Source organism: Microdochium trichocladiopsis (genome assembly GCF_020744255.1).
Source record: "Microdochium trichocladiopsis strain MPI-CAGE-CH-0230 chromosome Unknown B0I36scaffold_2, whole genome shotgun sequence".
Lineage (NCBI taxonomy): Eukaryota > Fungi > Ascomycota > Sordariomycetes > Xylariales > Microdochiaceae > Microdochium > Microdochium trichocladiopsis.
This window is the reverse complement of record NW_025763545.1, coordinates 2,684,558-2,700,480: the sequence shown is the minus strand read 5'-3', so window position 1 is coordinate 2,700,480 and position 15,923 is coordinate 2,684,558. Positions and strand designations below refer to the sequence as shown.

Genomic DNA, 15,923 nt, shown 5'->3' with positions numbered 1-15,923 from the left:
GGGGTTCGACTGGCTCGTGGAGCTCCAAGCAAGAGAAAACAATCAGCTTCGAACGTCGGGGCAGGTTGGCCGAAGGCGAGCACACGCAGTCGGCGGCAAAGCGATGAAACGAGCAGGCGAGAAAATAGTTCTGCTGGAGAGTCTGCGTGTCTCACAGTGGCTGCTTTGGCACCAAACAGACACGTGCAGCGGTTGTGGACGCGTGTAGAGCCGAGCCGGCCGTGGAATCGAGCGACCTGGACGCAACGGCACCGTGCCCCGCGCGAGAGGTGGCAACTGTAGAGAGAGTCAGATGACGGAGAGCGTAGGCGCTGTTGGATACAGTGATGCTGATACGGAGGTGAAGGTGAGTTCAGAGAGGGCGGGCTGGCCTGACGACAAGCGACGAGCAGATCGGGCGTCAACAGATTGCCAAAACAATGGCATCGATAGCACCAGCAAGTCAAAGTGCCATTTGATCCACCTGCAGCTGCAAGTGGGAAGCGCAAACGTAGACGCAAGTGGGGCAGCATCGTCAGTCCGCCCAAACCCAGGTTCCAGTGGACTGCACAAACTCGCATCCTTGCCTCCTACGACTACCAGGCGTCACCTCGTGCACACATTACCGTCAGTTCGTATCTCGAGGCGCCTCAGAAAATTCCACATCTCAAGCACATTGCACAATAACAGGGAGGGCGTATTGTCCTGCCAACATGCTTGGCTTGCTCAAGGCGAAGCGCTCCCCATGGACTTGTCCATTCGTTGACTTATCCCAACTCTACCCAAAGTAAGCTTAGGTGCACGTAGCTTACCCCTTCGACGTTGGGCTGCCACGTCAAGCGCAACCTCCAGCACCTCTGTCACTGCAACGGAACCTAACCGGCCATTCTGCAGCCTCGACTGCTTGTGCAGCTCAAGTAGGTATATTGATTTGAAGATACCCCATGCAACTATGCGCTCAAGAAGCGCGAACTAATGCGTACACTTACAAACACCCTACGTGTATTTGCCGACCATGGCTAGTTCCTTCCGACAAGTCATCGTACACTTGTTTTCGTGCGCCTGGTACGGGCTGCGCACCCCCGATCAGGGTTCATTGCGGCCAGCAGCTGAATCCGGCCGAGATGCGTCGCAATGACTAGGTTTGCGCTGCCCATACCGATGATTTGTCGTAGGGACACCCTCTAGCTTCGACCTAGGTGAGTGCCGACTTTGTTGTCATGGTTAGCGTCTGAACAGTCTCTTGAAGATCCCCCCAAAGAAGTCTATGAACACCACACGGAACCAGGACTTGAGCCACGTTGAGCTGGACTTGGGGCTTTGCAAAGAGGCTACGGTCTGTACCGAGTGAACAGTGGAGCGCGTACCAGGTCGCTGGGCAGGAATCTGCGCTTTGGCCGCCCCAGCCTTGGAGCCTTCCTTCATATTGGGCACCGTATCATATCCGCTGCTGGTTGTGCAATCACCTCCGTCATCAACCAATTCTGGGCCGTGGACCAAGACGTCAGGGGTGTCAATCTGTGTATGGTTGATGGCCACCATGGATGGTCCGGCATCGTCGGCTCCAGTCATGGCATCGTGATCTGTAAGTGAACCAGACCTACCCCGGGGCTTCTTCTCCCAAGTATATTTCGGTGTTCTCTCCCGTACAGGGACGTTCATGGATATTCCTTCATCGTCGACATGACCGCCTCCTTCGTTTGACTTGTTGTATGATTTCGGCTCTGCTGGTCTGCTGGGCCGGCTTGTCCGACTAGTCTTCCTCGGTGCCTCGTCATCGTCACCCTCTGGGATGGATTGTAGGGAGGAGACCGACTTCAGCCCCACGTCCTTGTCAGGGCTGTGGCTGGCATCAGAGGTCCTCAGCCATCGACTGCCGTCCGCTGGTGAGTCTATGTCAATGGGGGACGCTGCGTATCCTTCCCCCAACATCCTGTCGTCTGGATAAGCGCCTGGAGATCGTGGGACGGCCAGCGTGGTACCAACATCGTCATGGTCTACACTGGTCGAAAGGCGCCGAACTGTTGCGTAAATAGCGGAGCGCTCGGACGGGAACCGCTCCAGGCGAGGATCGTCAAGGTCAATGTCGGGCTGCACTGTCTCGTCCTTTTCCCATCGGTCCAAATTGCGCTTCGGAGATGGCGAAAGGTTTTCGGGTGGACGGCTGGTGTATTCCCGATTGCTGTCTTCACCAAACATGCACTCATGTGCAAGCATAGGCGGGTCATCGGGGTGAGCTTCATCATTATCGTCCTCGCCAGATAGATCTTCATCGTCGAGTTTTGCCGCGGTGTTGGCTACTTCCGCCGCTGTTCTTGCAACCTCCTCTATGGGTGTATGGATCTCCTGAGGCGAATCTGCTGCGGTCGAAGCAAGATGGCGAGGCACCTCGCGACTTGGCACTTCGTCATGTAAAAGGGCGGCCGAGTCCGATACCTCGATTGTGGTCCTGACAAAGTCGGGAGTGACTGTACGGCTGGGGCGTTCTGAGTCACGAAGCGCGCCGACGCGTGGTAGAAGCAATTTGCCCGTGTCGCCTTCCTTGTATTCGCTGGTGAATCGACTGGTGCTGAGCGTATTGTTGAGGTTGCCGTGGCCATCGTCGACTTTCGGGAAAACGCTTGGTTAGATTGTAGTAAAACATTCGGGACGCGGTATGGGTAAGGGAAACGCACCGACTTGCTCGCCTTCATCAAGTACCCAGCAATCCCCATTTCCGATGCGGTATTTGTACTGGATATCGATCCCTCCTTTCACAGGCCAACTCCGTTTGAAGATGTACTCGCCGTCATCCCGTTTGGCGGCTTCCATCTCATGTGGCTGCCATGGTGGATCAGTGAAGCTGCCGGCGATGTAGACGGGCGGCTGCGTGCCCGGTTTGTGGAATGCGAATTCGGCAGTGACCTGGGAGGCAGACATGGTGGAACCCGAAGCGTGAGTCTGGCAGTGCACTACGAGCTCATGGCATGGAGCGTGTCGATGAGGACGAACGGGTAGGGTTGATGGCAGTAGCTCAGATGGAGGCGCGGGAGAGCCAGGCTTGCTGAGATTGACGGGAGTGTTCCCTACGACATCCAGCATGGTTGATGTAGCAGATGCGTAAGCGGAAGGTACGGTGGCTGGCGGAGATGATGCAAAGAACAACCCAAGGAAAGGGTGACGCCTCAGGCCTGGTGTATTAAAAGGTATGCGTTACGCCGTCGGAGCGCTAGGGTAAGCACGGGATAGAGCTTGGACAGGAAGCTGGGGACACAACCACCATGCCTAAGGCAAGCTTAGGCGGCCAACGCGAAGACTAGTGGCCCTGTACCAGTTTATGGGATGCTTGAGATTGAAAAGGATGGGCAGTTCCAGCTGTGGGCTATGCTAACCTATTAACAGGCGGCCTCTTGATCCTTCCGGCGGGATGCTTGGAGAATCTACTCCTGGAGCGCACAGTACGATTCTTAGCCAACCATGCCATGTCCGATGATTGAACTTGGTCCACTTCGAATGGTTCTCGCGTAAGAACTTGCTCATATACTTCCAAGGTCGAGGATGAGCTGCTGCCTACTCTGGCGTGACCTTCAGCGGGCCAGCACTCGCCACAACCGAGTTGGTGTGCGTCGCAGTTGTCGGGTGGTGCCCTGTGTCAGGGCATTAAACTTTGGAGCACACGTACCAGCTTGCCAATGGGCAGGCCGGGCGGCTGAGACCGGGAGAATTGGCTTTGGCTAAATGACGGGAACAAGACCCAGCCAAGGACAATGGCTGGGCTTCGTTTACGGCGCAGGTCGTCGAAAGCGCCTGGGCACAATTTCTCATGCACGTACCTAAAGTAGACACAGGTCCGCAGCTCGGGGGCCGCTGCGCAGGGTAATAGTGCTGAACCAAAGCCCAATTCTCTAGCTCTAGGCCGCAATAGCAAAAGCTGAAGGCGCAGAACAAATGTGCGGCGTGTTGGAATGGCCAGCCCTGTCACAGGTCCCCAGAGACGTTGACGGCTCCCCGCATGATTAGTTCAGACTGTCGTCATCCAACTCGTCTTCCGGAAGCGCTAAATCCCATTAGGGTGGGTGGGACGTTGGTGAAGGAGCTTCCCGGGTTCGCGTCTCGCGACGCATAGCAGGCGGGGTTGTTTTTGGCGAGCTGCTTTGCAGCTGTGATCGTTGTGCCAGCCTTCATCTTCTCTCCTGAGGACCAAGCATCTGGTGTGGTAAAGTAGAGGTGCTGCCAGTCGTGCCTCTATCGGGCGAGGTTGACAGGACAATGACAAGGTTCCCCGCAGACGGGTCTGTCGCGATGCGTCGATCACCCGCTTCCTGCATGGTAGCTTTCGAGCGCTGGACTCCCTGCTTGCTCGGAGGACTCGAGGACATATTCAAGGCGCATCAGCCTTGACAATCGATACGGTTGATTGAGATTGAGATTCAATGGCCTCGCCCAATCGCAGTCTTGGAATGCTTGATCATGCTGCCATAGTGCAGAGCTCACAGGAGCCTGCCAGCAAGCTGGGCATTCTCCACGTCACGATTTGGGGACAAAGATGCAATTCAAGGCACGCTGCGTCGTAGCTTCCCCACCAGCAGGTGCGGGTCTGGCCTCGCCCCGCAATTCTGCCGCGAGCGGTCAGCAATGCTCGACGTGCGATTTACACTTGGACAGCATGTGGACAGCTTCAGATTGCCAGTTTTCAGTCTGCCGAGCTTTCTATAACGTAGCTAGACCTGCACCAGGGCGAGACATTTGCGAAGGCCTTCAACGACCGGATCGACGGGCCCGACGCTAGCGTATTACCAGCTCGGCGACTTTGGGATTTTGTCAAGTGCCATTCCGGCGTCCGTCAGGAAGATACTGAACATGTCGCTGCCGCCACAGCTGATTCGCATCAAGCGCAAGGCAGCTGATGAGTCGCCCGTGTCATTCCTCCGTATGTGGCGAGCTTGAAGGGTGTGACTTGCCCATATTGGAAAGCTGACCTATCTTTTCGCAATCTTTGACAGGCGTGCAGGAAAGCAAGCGACACCGTAGCGACCATTTCGTGTATCAACGGCAGGATGTAGATGCAAAGTTCGCAGAGCGCGCAGCACCTCCACAGAAACCGGTCATCCATACATTTCCACGCCGAACACATGCCACACCTTCTCAGACTTCAACGGAGGCCAGTCCCGTGGCCGCACCGGCGGAGAGGCCACGGGCCGGCGATCAGCATGGCGAGCCTACGACAAATATCAGCAGCAAGGCTCCTGAGCCACGACAGTTCCACATATCGCGACAAGATATGCTGCGAGCGAGTCCCCAAACCACAAGCAAAGCCCGTGGTGGAGTGTCCAAGAAACGTCAAGCTCCGACCGTGTTCGTCGAGCGAAAGATTAAACAGGTGTCGGCCAAGAAGTTGGACAAACTTCGTAGTCACCCTGATGTCACAAGGTCGACCTCCGCCGAATCTCTGCGCGAAGATGCCACCATGGAGGGTATGGACGTGGACACGACGCCGCCAAGAAAGTACAAGAAACCCGGCGTAGCCAAATTCGTCAACAACAGTAAAGAACCTAGAGGAGCCAAGGCCGAGGCACCAGCGACGATCACAGACCGCTGGCGGAATGTCGACCTGGGTCAACTATCTGCGGAGATGAACGCGTATACGCTGGAACAGATAGGCTTGAACATCAAGCAAGCGGATGAGGAGGAGCAGCGCAGGCGGAACTCGGCCAAGAAGCAGCAACCCACCTCACCGTTGAGATATAAGCCCAAGGCACCCCCTCAGCGATATGCGGACCGCCATCCTGAGGCCACCCAGGCAAAGCTGGATAGGGAAATGGCGGACTTGGACGAAAACATGAGTGATGGCAGCGATGATGACGACTATATCATCGAGACATATGTGCGCGTCCCCGCAAGTCGTATCGGAGAGCATGTGCCACCGCAGACCGTGGGCCTCCTTGTGTTCGATGGGGAGCCGGATATTGAATATTTCTATGGCGATGGTAGCGACAGCGAGGACGAATGGGCAGAGGATGAGGAGGATGAGAACGGTGAGTTGCACAGGACTGCTGGCGCTCTCATCACGTCGTTGCGATGCTGACAACACATAATCAGCCGAGAATTATTACACAGCAGACTACCCCGATGACGAAGTAGCGTCCGACGACGAATATGGATACAATGCCTACGCATATCGCACTGGCAATGCGTCAGATCTGGAGGAGTATGATGCGAACTCCGACGACGACATCCATCGTTCTGAAGGGGAGGACAACGAGGAAGGAAGATTTGCAAAGTTCAAGGCCGAATACGAGGCCAGGAAAGGGCTTTGATCGTGCCCCTGAAGTTGCGGCCGCATTGCCGCGTCTCTCTGTTTTATTAACGGCGGGAAACCATACAGATACCCATTTTACTTCAAGTCGTTTAGAAACAGCCGTTGTCCTTCATCGAGTCTGATATTTTGCAGATGTACATCATTCGCTGAAAGCATAACTCTCAAGCTGGGCAGCCTTCATAATGATAGATCTCAGCGGGCAACCACACTAGAAATGGGCGTTCCTTTTGGAACTGGGACAACGAGAGGTTCCCACCACCACCAGCGTTATGCAGTGTCTTCCTATGCTACATATGCAATGCAACAACAATAAGCAGGCCATGACAAGTCACTCGGTCAAGGGTCAGAGAGAGTTTCCTGCCCCGATACTATGGCGGCTATTCACGATGGCTTGACTGTTTGTGACTGATTGCTGTTGCTGCTTACCGGACGACCTATATTGCGCGACGCGCCACAAATCTGTCAAGCACCGGCAGGGCCAAGAATCTTGCGGCTGGCCGTGTGCATGGGCGTGATCGCGTGCGGAGAGACTCCTCTGCATACGTATGTCTTAGACGGCGGCCTTTGAGACAATCTCGCCACGCCCTTCACCAGTTGACCAGAATAGGCGAGTTGCATGAGTGTGATTGCCAGGGGAACTGTTGAGAGCTTGAGGATCTAGTACCCGGCTCCGCCGTGCAGATCTAAGTTCTGCCACGTATCTTCCAGCCGCCTACCCCAGGAGGATCACCACGATCTGGACGCTGTCTGACTTTAGCTTCCGGGGCACGATGTCTTGCAGACCTTTTGTGCCGCCTGGCGATCTCCGCTAATCAAGATGGAGGGGGCGTGGGCTGCGCGTCGCTGAAGAAAAAGCAAATCACAATCCTGGTGTTGCAGTTATGACTAGTCAACATGCAACGGCCAGGACGATGAAGAATTCGGACAGGCGCCGAAGCAGAGAGAACAAAGCGGCCCAGCTACTCGAGATCTGGACGGTCTGGGAAGATGATCAGAGATATCGGAAAACGTAATGATTAAAAGAATAACAGTAGTGACGGATCAAGCTACGACATTATACGCAAGTGAGATAAAAGCTCCCAGCAGACAGCATGTGATATGAATGCAGTTTCTTTCGCTTTTTCTCCCCACTTCTGCATTTGTCCATTTCTGTACCTCGGCCTCAGATCCCTGCCTGGCATTCGTACCGTCCATCGACATCATGCGTCTCAGCTCTGGGAAGGCGGGAGGCGATCCTGTTCGCGCGTCACCGACTGCGGTTTCTTTTTTTCCTTGTATTTTTGTTTTTTTTCTCACGCAGGCAGCTTGTTGTCCTTTGCCCGCGACAGATGGTGTCTGCAGCAGGCTTGATAGGGACAAAATTGGCGTCAAACTTGTCAGAGGCAACATCTTATTGTGACGTCTCAAATCTGCAGGAAACGCGCCCTTCTCAACACTGGGATAGGGACAAGCATTATATTGAACAGTAGCCTTCTCGCCCGCCATACTTAGTACCACCGTCAACATGATATTACACGGCTTTGTTCAGCTGTCTCTTTACTATCCGGACCACACTGACTTACGCACGGAGGGAAAAACGTGTCTCAGCACTCCACGACTCCACGATACCACCGTCCATGCACAATGTACGTGCTGGATCGGGGCTAAGCCTGATCTTCCCGTCCTCTGATGTACCGTATCTTGAGGTTGAACCCCCCCCCCCCTATTCCTTTCATTAAAATCTCCGGGCGTATTCCCGGTGCTCAAACAACATCTGCGACACGAGGCTGAGACCATGTCTCTGCTCGGCTGGAAGACACCGAGAGACTCCCTGTTCTTGCAGCTGAAATTGTCCTCAGCCACGAGGGTATTTGAAACCCGGAACTTGCCGCATACATTCGCCGGGCCAGCGGGCGGCGCGTGGTAGACATGAGAAAGGAAAGATTGAACCGGGGGGCAAACCCCGATCTGAAGCAGCTGTGCTCTTCGGCTAGTTCCGCGCAGAGATCCTATGCTGTGGCGGCTCTTGCATGGTGTCTAGTGTCATTGGTGCCAAGTCCTACCACATCAACATGGATGGGGGGGGGGGGTCTTCTCAAGGATCAGAATATGTTACATTGACACCTTGGGAAACGCTGGAGTATGGCCGTGGCCCGTTGGTGAAGTTGACGGACGATATCGTGGAGTTTCGGCGTCCTCCCTGGACAATATCATTTCAAGCCTTGGACAAGATATCACCTGCCTTGTATTTCGCAACGCATTTCGCTTTCGTAATTCATGTCCAGTTATGTAGCGTGGCATCAGGTTTGTTTTTCTGATCAGCAGAAAGAGTGCTCTGTGGATTCTCGGGGCTGGCAAGGCGACCCTTGGGAAGCGAAGGGATAAACCAGAATGGCTGGCACAATCATTCCCCTGTAGCAGATCTCCAGGTCTCACATACAACCCAGTTTCCGACTTGCCTCTCATCTGGCATAAAGGTCCGGGGAGACACTATTGCACCTTAATTGTCCTCACTAAGCCCACAAGGCTCCTAGACAAAGATGCCCTACGCGAGGCTCATCGGAGTACCTAACCAATCCTTGTTTCGGCTGAAGTGGCAAGTAACTGCTACAATCGCAAGTACCTGGGAAGTGCTATGCTGTTACGCATTAAACAATGCTGTCAGCTTAGTTCGCAGGTTTTCTTTGCACTATTTCCGTACCGAAGTCTGGTGGGCCAGAGGAGATAATGGGATCACAAGTATCTTGCCAAGCTACACCTCCTCCAGCTGGTTGCGTAGCTAACTGACTATTGGGACACAGAAATTCTCGTCTCTCTCTGCCGAGTCACACGGTACGCGGTCTGGATGCCAAGTGACTGAGCTTTCCACGTGTTCGTGCATTAGACGGCGAAAGAGCCTGTTGAGAACAACTGGGCATGTGTCAGGGCAGCAACCCATACAAACCATCAGTACAGAGCCATGTCTCGTGCGGTTCAGATATGGTCTCACAGCCGAGAGGGTTACGTCTAGCCAGGCCCTGGCACGACAGGCTTCGGGGTCCAAATGGCGACAATTGATATGTGTGGAATACACAACATCTCAAAGGTTCCATGGTCAAAGTCTTCTGGCTGAACTTCGTTCCCTGCATGTCAAGATGTCAAAGTCAATGGCCTGAGGGCGGCCGAGGGCTGCATCCAAAGCCGAGACCTGCTTTCCGAGACCAATACTGTCGACGAGCATCATAAACCATGTGTTGACACAGTATTGTCCTGGTCGGGCAGGCATCAAGACTGCATGCTGATGAAAAGTCCCCTGTCAATCTGTACGTCTACAACGCCACTCTCAGCGGCGAACAAAGAAAGGAGGTCAGCCTCCGCGGTCCAGCACCATTCAGCCTACCAACCTCTGGTCCTGGTACGTTCCGCACGCGAGCTGTACAAAACTGTACAAGACAGCACGCCACCAACAGACTTGAGGAGACAGACATATGTACAAGCATACATACATACATACATACATACATACATACATACGCGCACAGCATGCGCGCCTCCTTTGTCTTCGCTGTATACGCCAATCACATCGTTAGACCCCACTACATGCGCTTCTCCAGTCACCCTCCATCTTGGCTGCTCATCCGCCTGGATCTGGGAATGTGGAAGCTTGAAATAACGAGAAGGGAAAAGGGCTCTTGCATACAGAGAGGAGAGTGTGGCAAAGGAGGAAAACCAAGGGGCGCCCGCCGAGCCCCAGACAAAACCCCGGGACAACCACCGCCAACAACATTCGGGCCTGGCCTGACCCAGACAGCCCTGTCACCGAGTAAGCACGCGGAGCCAACAATCATCTGATGCCTGTTCCTGCTGCTGTTGCTTCTCTGTCCTCTCTGTCCTCTCTGTACCTCTGATCCCATCCTTGTCAGGGTTCTTCTCGCACCCGAACCCGACCCAGACCGTCGGGTCGTTGTTCCAAGAGAGCACTGCCCGGTACGACCTTGTAGTCTTGTGCCAGAGATACTGGCGCAGGCAGTTAGTTCCCTTGGCGCGTTGTGCACGGCGGCTGTGTAGATCTGCTGGCTTGGGGGGGGGGGGGGGGGGGGGAACCAACAATCTTTCCAAGGGGCCGGACTAGGGTGGGAAGACACAACGGGTAAAGGCAGCTAAAAAGCGTGTCATAGAGGCAAATAGCCTGTCGGCCCATCATCTGCATGGTCCATCATCCGGATGTTACTTTTCACAGACTTGCAGAATATTCATGTCACCGGCAAACGACTTCGGCGCAGACCTTGGGAAGCGAATACATTACTCAATCTGGATTTATTTGCCTCCCTTTTAATTGCTCCCAGTCTCGCCATATCACGCGCACAGACGCCTGATTTGTTGCTGGCGGCGAGTTTGCTTTTGTGATATGACCCTCCCCCCTTTCTCTCAGAGTCGTCCATGTCCCCCAGAGACCTACCTGACGAGGGGGACGAGCAGCAGCAGCAGCACACGAGCAAACAAGGGCTCATATCTGATATTTGCTCCCACCCCATCCAAAGAGAAAAGAGGGAGGGGCGTGGTCTTTCCAACGGCTGGCCCGTGTGACCGGCAACAAGGTCCTAGAGACACATGGCATAGCAAACTTCGCGGGAATCCAGTGAAAACGCCATGGCTAGAACAGCCTTTCCAGTCACAACCCGGCCTTGGATAAGGGAAAGGTTGGTCCGTGGTATGCCGGGCGCGACCTGTGATTCGGGCCCGTGCCACTAACCCGCCTGTCCGCGTTCCTTTGTCTACGACTATGCTGCGGTGAGTGGAGGGACAGCCACCGGAAGGGGGGCAGAGCAGACTGTGAGCAGGGGATAGCTGTTAGGTGTGTATAAGTCCTTTCTCGTCGCATTGGCGGTTCCGGGAAACTGGTAAATTGGGGGCCAGGTGAGAGTTTCTGGCCCATGTAAGCAATTTGCTCGATTTAGTAGACGCGCGGGTGGTAGGTTGTTTGCTACCATTGTGCCAGCAGGCTTTGGCGTCCTCGGCTTGTCCTTATCCTCCTGCTTGGGACATGCGGCTTATCCTGCTTGACTGGCATGCAACCCTGGCAGCAGCCTCTTGGAGATCAGCCTACTGAGCGAGTCTACCGATGGCACGTCATAGCACGATTATGAGAAGGCTGAAAAGAAGACCTTGGTACAATAGAGTTGAATTTTGATTCAAATATGCCCACCATGTCAAAACCTTGCGCGTGTGCGTGGCTGACAAAATAAAGGAAGAATGTCTGTAGACCGAGTAGATGACACAATAGATCTATCCCATGCTCAGCTGAGAAGACTGTAAAAGCTATATGAAGAAGAACTGCAACCGTCCCAAAACAGGGTATATGTCATGATATAGTGTGTCGTGTTTCACGTGGAGTGTCGCTAAAGCGCAAATGTTAGAAGTCGAGGAATAGTTGTTGTAACGAGTGCATCTTGTTTCCACGCCGAGGCCTTGTGATGATGATGTTGGCGCAGGCTCCCCAGCAGACTGAACCAGCTGCTCGCATATTTTGACGCCGAGTTTCACAAGTATGCCGATGCTGCTCGAGGATCAATGCCGCGAGTCGTATCCTGGGCCGTCTGCATAGTCGTGATCAAACATCTGTCCAGCTCGCAGAGGTTGTGCTGGCATGTCCCTGTCCTCACTCTCACAACACATGCAGCTGTTGTCTTCCACCTTCTCGACCCAGGTGCCGCGCTCCATGGCGTCGCGCTTGGCTTGTGCCCTGTCCTGGATTCTCTCAATGTCTATGTCCTTGGTCAGCAGATGAATGCTAGCAAATATGGAGAATGCAGACATACTCAGCTCAGCGGCGAAGCGACGGTGATCGGGGCGCACCCAGGAGTAGTCCTTGGCCCTCTCGGGAAATAGGTAGATGAGCCCGTACATATACTTGTACTCGCTCTGCTCTCGCACTTTGCAAGCATGTGCAAGCACGTGGCCATTGGGGAGGAAGCATGTTTTCCGGCCATTGGTCTCACGGCGTGGCTTGGGGATGGCGTAGTTCTCGCGATAGTGGACACCTTGAAGCCCCTGTACCCTGCGGTCAAGTTCTTCCTTGGGAAACCTCTGCTGGAAGGGCTTGAAACTCTCTAGAACCTCGTTCCAAGATTCTTTGAGGTCAATCTTGTGGTACCGAATAAAGTCCTGTTCCTCGGGAAGATACTTGACATTGCAATGGGTTCCCTTGGGCTTTGCCCGTCCTTTCCTCGGGTCATCCCTTGGCGGCGATGGCTGTTGACGAGGAAAACGAAAAGAGCCTTGGGATTCAGGGGCTGTCGTGGCCTGGCGAGATGGAAGTGAGAAGCGCATCCCGGGATCACCGAGACCACTAGGGCGGCACAAGAGGCCTTTTTCTGGTCGCCGGCCATGATTCAGGCTTCGCGTGATGGGGTCCTCTGGGCCGCTGATGTCGCTGAGTGTTGGTTCTGGGCTTGAAAGGGGTGTGATCAACCTTCGCTTTGGTCGGGCAGTGATCACATCTTTTGTACAGTGGTCAGAGGTGACTGCGCTGAGGATGTTGAGTACCCCAGGCAACGTCCAGGCAGGACGGTCTTCGTCACCCAGAGTGTCGTGCTTCCTTTTCGACACGTCATTCCTCATGGTCAACTGAAAGTCGCAGGACCCTTCTGAAGCATCAAACCATGGGGTGGGGGTGCGTGGTGAGGTTGGCATGGAGGCGTGCGGCGACAACACATATCCAGATTCTGAGCCTGAATCTGAAGAAAAAGATGCCCCCGGAACTGTCGTGATCGGAGAGGAAGTGCCGACGACGGTGTCGCTCGCTCTCCGTGGGAGAGAAGTTCCAGCCCAGCAACTTTCGGCCAGACAACCGCTCTGAATGCACATAACTGGCTTCGTCTGCCGAGGATCGTGACGGCTGAAGTCAGTCATCTTCAGTTCGTGCAACAGCCGCGTCGAGAACTTTGGGCTTGATCCCTCGCCCCAAGGACCAGGGTTGAGCTGGGGTGGTCTGTCAGAGTTTCGAAATACCTGCGACACTTGTAGAGCCCAGGCAGAGTGGTTGGTGATTGGTGATAAATGGTAAGGGTGCCGATCCTAGGACACGAGGTTGTATGCGAGAGCATGTACAAGAGAGCTGTTCGACGGCAGCACGAATGATTATTTATCAGGAATGCACCAAGGAGGAAGGGTGGCAGCTGTCTATCTAATATTGTTCCGACCGGGGCATGGAATGGTGACCAACAAACTGCACTGGAGCGAGAGCCAACAAGACTGAACACCTTCCTGCTGAGAGGCTGGCTTTTGGTTGCGAGCAATATGCCTTGTGGGGATCAGCCAGAGTCCTTGCACCAACTGCCACAGCACATCCTACACCCTGGGGGTGTTTGCTTGGCCAAGTAGCACATCGTTCTTGCATCTGCATCTCGAGCTCCAGGGGGGGAGGGGTGCAAGGAAGAACCCCTACTGCAACGCTGTTCCACTGGAAGCGCTTCCGCTGGTTTGCGGGCTCGTACATGACGAAAAAAAAAGCATACTGGAGCTGTGGGTATTGAGACATGCTAGGAAACGCACCACATGTGCATGGCGAGTCGGCATGGGCCGCGCCGCAGGCACGTAGCCCTGAAGTAATGCTTTCTCAGCAACCTGGTTCCAGCTGGCGAAGCAACGTCAATTTTACAGGACGCGACGCCTGAACGTTTGTGAGTGATCGAATTGTGACTTATGTGGAATCCTTGCAAAGGCCGGGATGTACCCTTGACAGTGCCAATCCTCAATCGTACGTGGTGAGCACTGGCGAGGGCTACCCCAGGTACGTCGGATGTGACCAAGGAACATCACGGCGTAAGGGGGCCTGTCGGCTTAGACGCGCGGGGCCTCAATCTGGATCTCGGGCTTGCCACCTGGCCAGCTCTCATCGATCTAGCCATGCTGTCTCAGAAGCAGAGCCATCTGTCATTGTGAGCCTCCCGAGCTTGGCACGGTGCGGGAGACTGCCAGCCCTCCGAGTTTCAAAAACAGCGCAACGAGCGTTATGCAGAACAAGCGACTGTGTGGTACTGATGAGCCACTCGAGCTGGAGAGTTGGTCCCGAGTGATTATTAGTCCACCAAGGCTGTGGCAAGGCGTTGGCAGGTGATGGTGGTCTCCCAATCAATGTCAACATCGGATCAAGGTGCTGGTTGCCAATAAGCCGACACACGGCCCGCCACCAGTGCTGGGGGGCAGGTGAAGAAACACGACTTTCCAAACCTTTGTCCAGGCTCCCCTCCCGTGAGAGGGCCAGCCAACCTGTGTGTCCGTGCAGATTGGCAGGGAGGGTGGAGGGACGGTCGGCTCGACACAGTCGCAATAACGGCACTCCGCTGCTGAATTCGATACAGAACCAGACTGTCGGGACCAATGGGAATCCAAGAAGATGGGCCGGCCCCCCTGGGAAGTGGCCAGCGAAAGAGGGGTAGGCGCCTAACCATATGCGTGAGCAACCGCTCGATTTGGAGCGAACGTGACAGGTGACAGTTCCTGCCCTCGGCTTGTCCTTTTGGTTGTGTACGCAGAAATGGACACAGCCATGATCCTACCATGGCCACCAACTGCAGCTACCATGCTTGCAAGCGGCCAGGTGTAGGACTGCCGATGTGGCCTTTGAGCCGCTGAGCCGCCTGCGGCCGGATTGTACAATGCTTACATGACCCGCGCCCCATTTCCCACCCCCAGGCGCCTGACAGTGTCTGCGCAGCAAGGGGAGCTGCAGAGACCAGACAGGACAGAGGTCTGCTGGGATTGTGGGAGGCCATGGAGGGTTTCATTGCAGAGAGCCGTGGATCGGTGTCCATTGACCTGTGCCGACCCCGTTGATGATCCTCGTCTGGAACTCTTTTGATGAGAGGATCATTGGTTGTGTCTCGGCTTGTTTGCCTTTGCAAAGTCGGATGGTACAGCCCTCGTCTACGAACCCAGTCAGGTCGAGTCAGGGACCAGGGCGATCTACATGGCCATGCGGAGTGGCTAGCTGGACTGGCTGTGGATTGTCGTGGGGGGGGGGGGGGGGGCAGTCGACGAGAAAGGTCGTCAGAGTGCGAAACTCGGCCCGAGCCCGAGGAGGACGCTGGGCCCGTCAGTGTTATGGCGAAGGTCACGGCTGGCTGTGCAACGAGTGCGCGCGGTCGAGGTTGTCGCGGGCTGTTTGCTTGCCAGGCAGAGGTCTGAAAAACATGAACCTGGCTAGGCTTCGAGGACGACGCTTTTGGCAAATAAACGGCAATGTTTGCACAACTTGCACAACTACTCGCGGGTGCCCCTAGCGTGGCGATGGCGTTTTCCTATTGGGCGGCGGTCTCAACCAACATGTCCATACACAGCAAACGGGGCGCGGACGTGAAGACGGCGCAGGCTGCCCTCGCTCGTCCTCACAAAACATTGAAGGACCCGGGCAGGCCACTCCTGCGTGATTGCACGCTGCAAACGTCCGCACCTCATGAATCGCAATTGACAGCGGCCACAATGCCGCCAGCAACGGCTGCGATTCTTTTGCTCTGGTCACCTGACGGGATAGGTCTGCGTAGGCTGCAGCGAAGCCCCTGCACAGATGTCAGCAGCTCGATCATGGGCCCCTCGTCGCTCTTCTTCACCAACAGAGGTTCATCACGCCACATGGGACGCTTGACCAGGGCCAGCCGACGCCAACACGCAAGGATTCGTCCGGTCT

General features: G+C 55.0%; 3 protein-coding genes across 3 annotated transcripts; 1 reads left to right on the top strand and 2 right to left on the bottom strand.

Annotated features, from left to right (window-relative positions):
• Positions 1-1,203: 1,203 nt before the first annotated feature.
• On the bottom strand, positions 1,204-2,898 carry B0I36DRAFT_359531 (uncharacterized protein; the record flags this gene model as incomplete). The annotated part of the gene is made up of 2 exons (XM_046158145.1): positions 1,204-2,585; positions 2,655-2,898. The coding sequence occupies 2 exons, from the start codon at positions 2,896-2,898 to the stop codon at positions 1,204-1,206; spliced, it is 1,626 nt and encodes a 541-aa protein (XP_046017021.1).
• Positions 2,899-4,654: 1,756 nt separating this feature from the next.
• Positions 4,655-6,609, top strand: B0I36DRAFT_315033 (uncharacterized protein). Its single transcript, XM_046152837.1, has 3 exons — positions 4,655-4,888; positions 4,962-5,993; positions 6,058-6,609. Exons 1-3 carry the CDS (start codon positions 4,819-4,821, stop codon positions 6,273-6,275), a joined length of 1,320 nt encoding a protein of 439 aa, XP_046017020.1. The 5' UTR covers positions 4,655-4,818; the 3' UTR covers positions 6,276-6,609.
• A 5,194-nt stretch (positions 6,610-11,803) lies between these two features.
• Positions 11,804-12,856, bottom strand: B0I36DRAFT_359529 (uncharacterized protein; the record flags this gene model as incomplete). Its single annotated transcript, XM_046158144.1, has 2 exons — positions 11,804-12,000; positions 12,055-12,856. The coding sequence occupies 2 exons, from the start codon at positions 12,854-12,856 to the stop codon at positions 11,804-11,806; spliced, it is 999 nt and encodes a 332-aa protein (XP_046017019.1).
• Positions 12,857-15,923: the final 3,067 nt, after the last annotated feature.